The sequence below is a fragment of the Protobothrops mucrosquamatus genome, unplaced genomic scaffold (assembly GCF_001527695.2).
Source record: "Protobothrops mucrosquamatus isolate PMUCROS unplaced genomic scaffold, P.Mucros_1.0 scaffold_183, whole genome shotgun sequence".
Taxonomy (NCBI): Eukaryota; Metazoa; Chordata; class Lepidosauria; order Squamata; family Viperidae; genus Protobothrops; species Protobothrops mucrosquamatus.
Genome location: NW_015386259.1, coordinates 70,713 through 81,704, shown reverse-complemented (window position 1 = coordinate 81,704; position 10,992 = coordinate 70,713). Strand labels below are relative to the sequence as shown.

The following is a 10,992-nucleotide window of genomic DNA, read 5'->3' as shown; positions in this document are numbered from 1 at the left end:
GAAGGGCGGGATATAAATATAAACAATATAATATATAATATAATATAATATTCATAAGGGGAAAAAGAGTTTGTATTACTTTTTCATGCGGCTGCTGATAAAAACAGGATCGCCAACAGGATCGCCAACGGATATGGCACAACAAGAAGAAGAATTACTAGGCTAAATCAAATTAAGGGGAATATATGTAATTGAAAGGAATAAAAGTGAAAGCAAAGAGATGAAAATCCTTCCTCCCCACTTAGAAAGATTAAGCGTTCTTTGATTATGGATGAGTTCAGAACTAGTTCAGATCTTAGTCTTCTTGTTTTCTTTGAAGTCACAAATTGTTACCTGTCATGTGGGCAGTAACATACAAAATGTATATTGATTATTGATTTCTACTGATTATTAGGTAGCCTTATAAATTGTTCTTAACAAAAAAAACACCTTTAAACATTTTCTTCCTTGCTTATAGTACTGGACAAAATTGTGTTCCTCGTGTTAAGTCTTTCCCCTATTTCATTCAGATAGACTGGCTTTGGAAATGAATAGTGAATAGTGGAAGATTTTCTGCAAATATTGTGGGCAAACTGTAGATCATTAAGGGAACTGCTTGCAGAAATAACTTCCATGTATATAGAGTATCAGTGTAATTGGAAAACACATCTAAATAATCCAGATAAAATGAGACCCCAGGAATCACTTCTCATGTGTTGGGAGTGCAACAAGTTAGATTGATTTGGCCCCATGCCTCTGACTCTTGGAAATTCAGCATCTCAGATTAGTGCTGATATACAAATGCCCTGGCACTGGTTTCTTTCTCCATTTATGGGGATTTTGACATCTTGCTCTAATGTTCTGGTCCCTAGCCAAATAAATTATAAGATATTATGCAGTTCCAGCTTCTCTTAGTCCCAGGAATTTTTCTGCTAGGGGTTTGTTTCCATTGTCCCCTGCTGAACTTTATTGATAATTTTTTCCACCAGCTTTTCCTGGCCGTATGTGGGATAAATTCTATTTTATGCTAGTGAAAGTACGTTTGCCAACTTTCTATTATCATTGTGGAACATAGATATGACTTAAAAATAAAAGCATCTAAAATACACGGGTAAACACAAGGAAAACAATACGTATTTATTGTTCAAAGTATAAGAATGATGGTAGAGACTTACTGCATACCTATACTGTATGTTTGACTCACTATTCCCAGTTTGTCTAAGTTCTTTAGCTTATTTTTCACTACTTATGAAATGGTGGAAGAAAATGATAAATTAAGTGATTAAATTACTGGTTGCTTTGTGACACTCATTATGTCATCCTTTCTTCCTGGACATCAATGGACAAGTTGGTCCAGATTGTTCTCTTGCAATGCAGTTAAGAGATTGGAGATGAAATTGACAAGAGTTCTGTATCCCCCCCCCCATTTTTCTTAGCAGTCATTCTAAAGGCATCAGGATGCTGCTTGTTTTTGGGTTTTTTTTTCCTCAAGTGACTTTCTTAAAATATAATGACTTGCTTGATCTCAGTAGCTGTAAAGCACAGAGAAGCAAGAATTCTTGTCCATTGAAGGATGCAGGGAATAGAGAGAAAGGTTGGTTGTCAATCTCACAGTTCCCACAGAATGATTCAGGAAACAGCTTGCGATACTATAAAGCACAGTGGGCACTGGATGTAAAGTGTTGTTCATATGCCATTTGTGTAGAGCCCCTCTTCTGCAGTTTTCAGTGTGGCTTGGAAAACATTTTTCCTAAGGAAAGAAATACACAATGTTATTTGGGTTGTATCTACAGCCCACGCTATCCTACTTCACCGTGCTCAGCATTTTAGGGTTAGTTTTGTCTCCAGTGGATGCTTTGTTTCTGTATCAGAAAAAACTGAGTGCAAGACATTGATATCTTATGGATCACTCCTTCCTTCTTATACAACTCTTTACTGAGATGCTGTATAATTGTAAATAGAGATTCCCTAAGGTTCTTTAGGAGTTTTCAAGATGGCAAGATATATACAGTAGATCTGGTTGGTTTTGCTAAGTCCTTGAGTCCTTCTCCTAGGATGGCCTTACTTGCTTCCACCCACCCACCACCCACCACCCATTAGCTATTTCTGTTTCAAGAAACCAAGAAACATTAAAAAAATAGTTGGTCTTCGTGTGCAAGAAGAAGGAAAATTATGGGGAAGAGTTTTCCTTAGGTGCCTAAGTAGATCCAGAATCCTTTTGCAATAAATTATTGAAATGAACTTATCAAAATCCAGATCTCTTTGAAGCGAACAACATTCAGCATGGTTTTTATTAGGTCTGAAAGAAAAAATATTTTCTCTAATTAATTTATTGCCTACAGTACTTTCAAGGTTCTAATAGAAAATATCTTTGAAGTAAGATTCCTCAATTGTTCGAAAGAGCAAACAGAAGGAGGGATTTTTAAAATCCCCATCTGACACTGCCTGACTTAAATCAGATAATCTTTATTGCTATAGTATAGTACTTTCAAGGTTCTAATAGAAAATATCTTTGAAGTAAGATTCCTCAATTGTTCGAAAGAGCAAACAGAAGGACGGATTTTTAAAATCCCCATCTGACACTGCCTGACTTAAATCAGATAATCTTTATTGCTATAGTATAGTCCATGACCAGCATTTTGTACAATTAATACAAAAAGTTACAAAGTTCAAATTAAAATAAGTTACAAGTTATAAGGTTTAAATTAAAAATAAAAGCAAAGGAAATAGCTTGCTATAATGCTATAAATAGAGTAGGAATGTAAAAACTATGAATAAAAAAATCCTACAAAAAATAAAGAAAAGAAAACAAAAAACCTTAATAATGGGATTATGAAACCAAATCAAATACCAAAAAATGTGCTTAGTAAATGCTACGCTCCTAGGCAGATATTTATGTACATATAGGAAACTTACAGGAATCAATGACTAGTGAGGTGTAAATTGAATAATGGTAGGATCTTAAGAGCTAAAGGAGTAATTTTCTGCATATATCAGTGGTGGCTGATTTTTTTCTTTCTTCTTACTCTTCTAGAGATGTTAGGATCTTCAAAGTTCAAGCAAGGATTATAATCCCTTCATTCAGCACCATCATAATTTCAAATGATCACCAAACGAATGGTCATAAATCGACTACAGATAATCCTCAACTTACAACCATATTTGAGACAAAAATTTCCATTACTTAAGCAAGGTGATTGTTAAATGAGTCATACCCAACTTTATGAACTTTTTTCCTAAAATCACTGCAGTTGTTAAATGAATCTAGGTCCTCCCATTGACCTTGTTTCTTAGAAGCTGGCTGGGAAGATAGCAAACGGTGATCACATGACACACACACACACGCACACCCCACCCAGGGTGCTGCAACCATCATAAATACACGCCAATTGCCAAGCTCCCAAATTTTAATCACAGTGGTCTTAAACGTGACTGCAGTGTTCTTAAACGTGAGTACTGATCACAAATCACTTTTTTCAGTGCTGTTGTGACTTCAAATGGTCACTAAACAAATGGTTGTAAGTCAAGGACTACCTTTACCTGTACAAAACTCTTGTGGAATTCCAGAGTGCTAGATCTGAATGTAGTTTGTGTTTAAAGTACTTCATGAATACCAGAAAGAAGTGCAAAAGAACAAAAATGCCTTTTAATGTGAAGAAAGTCGTTAGTCTTTACAAAGTCATTTTGGAAGGCTTTGAAATTCTTTCCAGTTACCAGGACCTTTGGGCTTAAACTTCATTGCTGTGTACAATGCCATGAAGCTGTTAGATTTAGTTGCTGGCGTATCTCTGATTGTACCATGGTTTGGAACAATGCACTTTTCTTTTAGAGATAGTGAGGGCAAGTAAATTCCTGTGTAGACACTTTGGGTTATAGATGTAGGTTTTTGATTCATGTGCTTTGATTACTTCACACAGGGAAATATGGATGGGAGATTATCTAGCAGTACCACATCAGCTTTATTTTCTTAATGGAAATAAGCAAAACCCACAAGAACAGATAACAACAGAGAAAATGCATAACTTAAGAAATTCACTTACGCATAACCAAGAAGTGTAAAATAGGTAATAAAATGGATAGGTCTTATAGATAATAGGTTTTATAGATATAGTTAGCTACTGTAGTTCAGCTCAGTAAGTTTTATATGCTTTATGTGTATAATTTTTATGTTACTGTATCTTAAATTAATCTTATTCATATAGGTATACAAGCCTTACAATCATTCATTTAGTGACTGTTTGAAGTTACAGCAGCGTTGAAAAACTGACTTATAACCAGTTTATACACTTACAACTATTACAGCATGGTCACATGATCAAAATTTGAGTGCTTGGCAACTGGCATGTATTTATGACAATTGCACTGTCCTGGGATCATATGATCCCCATATGATCATATGATGCCCAGTTGACTTCCAACAAGCATAGTTAGTGGAGGAAGCCAGATTTGCTTAATAATCACTGAACAACTGCAGTGATTCGCTTAACAACTGTGGCAAAAGAATCTGTAAAATGGGGCAAAACTGACTTAACACTGCCTTTGTTAAGTCCCGGATGAAAAAACCCAATCAAGCAAAACAGAGTCATTGCGTTCTCTTTTATTGGGCAAGAATCAAACCGGCATAATTGAATTAAAGCTACCTCTGAGGAAATGGCGGGAAGCAGATAATTAAAAGAATAAGACCTTCCCTCCCTGACTGTTCAGGTCACATTGTCCAATACATCTTCTGGTAATTGTTATGAGAAGAACCTTCACCGAAAGCGATAAGAGACACCTGTAGACCCCAAACTCTCCTGAACCCCAACCTCAGTTCTGTTGGCAAGCAAGAAGAACTAAGCAGTCCTAAAGGCAGTAGATTTCGTAGCTTGACAGCCTTGCTTAGCAACAGAAATTTTGAGCTGAATTTAGTTGTAGGTCGAGGACTACCTGTATATATGCAGATATTTTTATATGTATAAATATATACATAGATGTAGATGTAGAGATACAGATACAAATACAGATAGACAGTGTAGATATTAGATATTAATTCTGGAATAAAGAAAAAAACTTTATCACAGTCAGTGACTAATGCAAAATTATTTATATATATATATAAATAATATGAAGTAGAATAAGGTGATCACCAGGATAAAATCATAAACATAAATGTTTAATCTATAAAACCAAGCTTTCGTCGGCCACACTACCGACATCGTCAGGGTATAAAATGCTGGATCCGGGATGACTGGGAGTGGATGAACAGTGGATCTCCAGGCACCCACACACGCACAAAGAAAACAACAGCAATTGGAGAGGAGAGGACAACTTTAGAAACGGCCCCTTTAAGAACTACACAGCCGATGCTAATGGGCGGACCTATGACCCAATCCAGGGTCAAAGCGCAGAGGCAGCCAGGAAAAGATGAGAGGAGAATATCAAGCCCGCAGCCCAACAGGGCAAGAGGGAACAACTGGATGAATATGGAAGAAATGAATGGCCAAAAAAGGGGGGGAAGGAGTAGGACCTTAAGAACTTGCAGTGGGATGATAGATAACAACACACGTACAAAGGGGGAGGGGGGAGGAAGGGAAGCAAGCAACGGAGTAGCAGCTTTGAATAACATCAAGAGAACAACCAATACGCAGTTTGACCAATTAGGACCATCAAGCGGACCGGTAACGAGGTCCAGGAGCCTTGCGCAAAAACTGACCAACACTATAAAAGAGACTCCCATTCATCCATTTTAAGCCCTGACGATGTCGGTAGTTGGCCGACGAAAGCTTGGCATTAGATTAAACTTTTTTAGTTTAAATTTTTCCTGTTGTTCGTGTATATTTTCTATAGACACCTAGCTGACTACTGATGAAAACAGAATGCTAGATTAAAAGCCTTCTTTATTTGATCCAAGAATAAATCTCTTTGAACATTCATTAAACATAAGAAAGCTTGTGTAAGTATGATACTAAAAACTATGGAAGTGGAGTGCAGTTTTTGATCAAATAAAGGGGGCTGAATTGCTAATTGCATTTCTTTTTAGTAATGCTTCATTGAATTTTTTAGCACTATAAACATTAAGTCAAAGAATAATGGAGTTTAAATTTGATCTTTGACATTTATTGTTATTTACCGAAAAGAGAATTTGAGTAATTTCTTTAGACCAAGATTATCTCACATTAGATGACTCAAGCGCTTTGTTGCCTAATTTAAGTGCTTTACGTATTAGTTGATTGAAATAAGTAAGTTAAAAGTAAATATCCTGTTTAACTTTCGTAGAAAATAAAGAAGATGAAAGCATTCAACAGGAAACAATGTCTTCAGCTATAGTGGAGTTTTTCTGTTTAAATAAGCCTGTCTTTTCTACTGTTTACATATTTTAGTTACTCCCTAGTTGAAGGAGTTGGCTAATTGTAAGACTGGAGACTGGAATGGGTTTTTTTGTTGTTGTTCTTGGTCAAACAACTTTGTAAAATTAGAGGGGAGACATTTTAAAAACTGCCAAATTTGTCTTGGCAGAGATAACCTAGTTGGATGTACATGCTATCAGGACTAATCATTTTTTAAAAAAACACCTAGTTTTTCTCTGGGGAAAAAGCAACACAATCCTTTTAGCCAATAAATTGGCTTTCTGAGTTCAGTAATACCTTCCTCAGTCTTCAACAAGTTAACTTAAAGTTGTCAAAAGAAATACTTTTATCTAGATTTGCATTTAAACGTCTATCTAGAATGTTTTTATGCCTTTTTGTTTGCACCAATCCTCATCAGCTATTCCAGACGTCTTTTGTGCTGGAAATCTGATTGATAGAAATCCAGGCTGATAGGAATGTAGAGTTTCTTGGTAATAAATTGTTTTCTGAACTCCTTTGTGTTGATTGTAGACCTGGGTCTTTCTCTAATTACCACCCTGTTAAGAAAGAGTTGCTGTTGGCTGTTGTTGTTGTTATTGTTGTTGTTGTTGTTGCAGAGGGAGATATGAGGATATGGAAGAATGAGGTGGAAGGCTAAGCAAGCAAATATATTTCATGTAGAGCAATCTGCTGAAAGGAAGAATGTTTTGGTCTGGCTGAAATTATTTCTCTCATGATACTGAAACCAGCATATATCTTTAAAAAAAAAGCAGCACCAATTAGGTCAAAATATTCAACTTAATGTGTAGATATGTACTAAATGAAGCACCTTCCTAATGCTGGAGGACATTGGTGAAACATAGGGTACAAACAGTGGGCATTTCAGCTTGCACAGTTGGATATGAGCAGAATTGGAGAGGCCCTTTAGGAGTTTGGAATGTACTTAAGGGAGATAGTAGAACAGATTCTGAGGATCAGTTGCTAACTGTAGAAATCATAAGTCAGGAAATGAACTGGAAGCCTGACAATTTCCTTTCTTAAAGCAGCTGCAGATCTTTTATGTAAGGTAGAGTAAAATCATTGCAGAAAGCAGCAGAATATTATTGGAAAATGTTATAAATAAATAATAAATAGGGACATCTCTATTTATTTATCAAATAGAGATTTATTGTAATGACAGTAGTATTCAGTAATATGCAGCAGTGCCACACAAATTCCTATATTCATGCTAGTTAAAGTCATTTCTAAATATTCAGAAAAAAAGACTATTGCTTCAAATAATCTAGAAAAATTTTTTAAGAAGGAGAGTGAATACATATGGGAATATATATTCAATATGCCTATTATAAATTCAACAAGTCTGCTTAATAGTTCTGTGAAAGTTTATTGAATTAAGTTGTGGAAACATCATTTGATAAGCCAAGATGGCTTTAAGTACATATATGTCCCCAATTGATGGGGAGAGTTTGTTCAAATTTTTCAACCTGCTTACTTATGTGAAATGCTATAGAAACACAAGAGAATGTAACAGAATCATAAGAACTGGAGATAGCAGTGACTGCAAATCTGTTGGTTGGATTTTGTCTACTGGAGTCAACAAGTGAAAGTCATTTTCAAAAAGAAATTCAGCTTTGTGCATTCATTTATAGTAAGAAAGTATAATTGCAGAGAGAGAAGATTTAATAAGCTGGAAGAATTTACACCTTACTGTTGATTTATATGGAGTAAATTTGCAGAAAGTTGCTTTCATTTTCTTGATTTTTTGTTTGTTTGTTTTTTTGAAGGTACGGACACTCTTTGTCAGTGGTCTGCCCCTGGATATCAAACCTCGAGAGCTCTATCTCTTGTTCAGGCCATTCAAGGTACTTTCTTTGACTACCAACCTTGGAAGAAAAAACTGAGACCAAGAGTCAGTGTGCTTATTTATAGAAACATTGTGATTTGTGTTGTTATTATAAATTTCCACACTAATGTCTGACGGGTTCTCCTGCAGGAGAATACAATGTTCCTGGTATCTGGATTTTAAAAAGTTTGGAATACAGTTAATTGTAATATCTTATTTCAGTTGAAAACTTGGCTAGAAGGACTTTCAAAGAGACTGAAAGTTGGCCAAACGCTCCCCCCTCAAAATGACTATAAATATTAACAGTGGTGTGAGGAAGGCTCCAAGTTACACATATGAGCCTCTACCAATGATAAAGATTAGGTAGAGTTCATAATGTCTGTAAATGACATGTCACATATTTTATGTGCTACCATATATTCTTTAAAGGTATGTGCATATTCTACTGGTTTTTTATTTTCTAATACCAGCAACTGAAACATACAAATCAAACACGATTTTTGGTGTGTTCTGGGCTGATAAATCTCATTTTCATTTATAAAAAGCATAATATTAGCCTATATATGTATAAAACCCATCTTTCTTGATAATGACATCTTTTAATCCACTTCATTACATTTCCCTACCCACCCCCTTTCAAGTGGGTGTCATGGGAAAAAATTCTTTTTTGTGTCATTTCTGTTTGACATCTTCATAATACGCATACTATTATGACTGTGCAAAGCATTTGAAAGAGGTGTTTCACCAAATGTGCTAGAAACAACAAAGCACCTCTCTTTGAAATGTTAAAACTGCCAGATCCTTTGCAAGCCTTTTTTACCTTGCAGAAGACTTGGCTTCTTTAACACTTCACAGGGAAGTGCTTTGCTTATGCTCCCCTGCTTTGCCAAACATCTCTTTTGAATGCTTTGCAAATCCCTAATACATATCCCATTAGCAGTTTCTTAATACTTGAGGTATCTTCCATTGTATCTTCCACATGGTACTTTCTAAACCATTTTTACAAGTTTGCCTCAGGAAAGATGGAAATTAACAATCTCTATTAATGGGAAGCCCCATTTTTTTCCTGTAGTAGCATTGCTTGCCAACTTTTTAAAAAAAAACATGGGTGCCCTTGTTACCTCATCTATTAACCCTAGTACTCATCCTCAGCTCAGGCTTAGGAACCAGGACACTAAGTTCTAGCTTTGGGCATGAAAGCTGACTGGGTAACTTTCAGCCAGTCACTTTCTCTCAGCCTAACACACCTCACTGGGTTGTTGTGCAAAAAATAGGAGAAGGAAAGAATGTTAGGTATGTTTGCTGGCTTGCGCTATTTATAAAGTAATAAAGGTAAGATAAATTTAATAATAAATATTGGTATTCTTAGCAGACAGCCTTTTTATTAAGGCTTGAAAACAGAATCAGACTTGCAAGATTCTGTTAATAACTTTAATAACACTTTAACACTCTAATACCAATAAAGTAGAACAGTTTCATCGGGTGTCTGGACTACCTCATAAGGTGAAATGTGTGTTGTAAATCTGACAGTACATTTCTCCTTGTCACCTTTACAGCTCAAAACACTAGAGAGGATCCCTTCTGACACATTTGCCATGCCCTCATTCCTTCTGTGGGCTAAGCTGTGTCTTATCTGATCATTCTTCTGGCTCTAGCTTCCCCCTTGTCTCTCAAGGTCATTCCCACATACCTTTACACTTGGGGATAATTTGCAACACCAGTGAATTACATTAGATTGTTTCAACAAAGAATTCTATCATAGAATCTTTCTTCACAGAGAGAAGGGGTAAAGGGAAAGGCTACCCAGATAGCTGTCGAAATGCAGAAGAATTGGCAGTTCGCTTGTGCCCTTAGCCTCATTGTAGCTGTTTTATTATCAGTGTTTGCAATATGTGTATGTATGTCTGTGATTCCTTAGGTACTTTTAATAATAATAATAATAATAATAATAATAATAATAATAATAATAATAATAATAATAATAATAATTAATAATTAATAATAATAATAAAGTTGGAAGGGACCTTGGAGATCATCGGGTCCAAGTGGACAGCAGTAAAATTGCCCAACTGATCATACCTAATAATGGTGAAATAGTGGCTTGACTTCACAAGGGAGCTATCAGACATGGCAAAGGAGTTGTTTACACCAGCGGGCAAACCTTTGCCCTAGATCTAGAAAGAAAAGACTGCAAAACTCTCTACACAGAATGTCTTCTGGAATGGAACTGAATCAATAGTTAATTGCCAAGTCCACAGTATGGAGAGAACCCAGAGCAGCAACAGTTTCAGAGCAGTAGAGTCCTTGCATTATAGAATAGTCCTGAATACATGAGCATGTTGCAGTGCAAATTCCTGTGCACTGCATCATGATGTAAGTACAAAATGGTGGAGTTCATGACAGCATGGCACACATGATGTCGTTTTGGCACGTTTTAGGTCAGGGGTGTCAAACTCAATTTCATTGAGGGCCACATCAGCACTGCGGTTGCCCTCGGGGGGGCGGGGGTGTGTGGCCAGGGTGGGTGTGGCCTACTGGGTGGGTGTGGATGGAGTGGGTGTGGCCTATTGGGTGGGCATGGCCAGCTCTACATCATTCACATCAAGATTGCCTGTGGGGGCCTAGGCAGGAGTGGGACAGATCTGAGGGTCTCTGGCAGAAGGGGGTGGGACCGGGGCAACTGCCAAGGGATGGTCCATTGGAGGAGCCTCACTGCCTGCTGAAACCCCTCCGCCGGAGCCCATCAAGCCGGATATGTGAAGTAGGCGAGGGCCATTTGCTGGCCACTTCCAGGCGATGGTGCATTTCTTCATTCCTCACAAAGGGTGACACCTCCCTAGCATG

General features: G+C 36.8%; 1 protein-coding gene across 1 annotated transcript in view; it reads left to right on the top strand.

Moving 5' to 3' along the window:
• RBPMS (RNA binding protein, mRNA processing factor) overlaps nucleotides 1–10,992 on the top strand; it is a 111,805-nt gene that overhangs the window by 42,423 nt on the left and 58,390 nt on the right. The window contains exon 2 of the mRNA XM_015824037.1: nucleotides 8,090–8,167. Within this exon, the coding sequence (XP_015679523.1) occupies nucleotides 8,090–8,167 (78 nt within the window). The remainder of the gene's footprint in view (nucleotides 1–8,089; nucleotides 8,168–10,992) is intronic.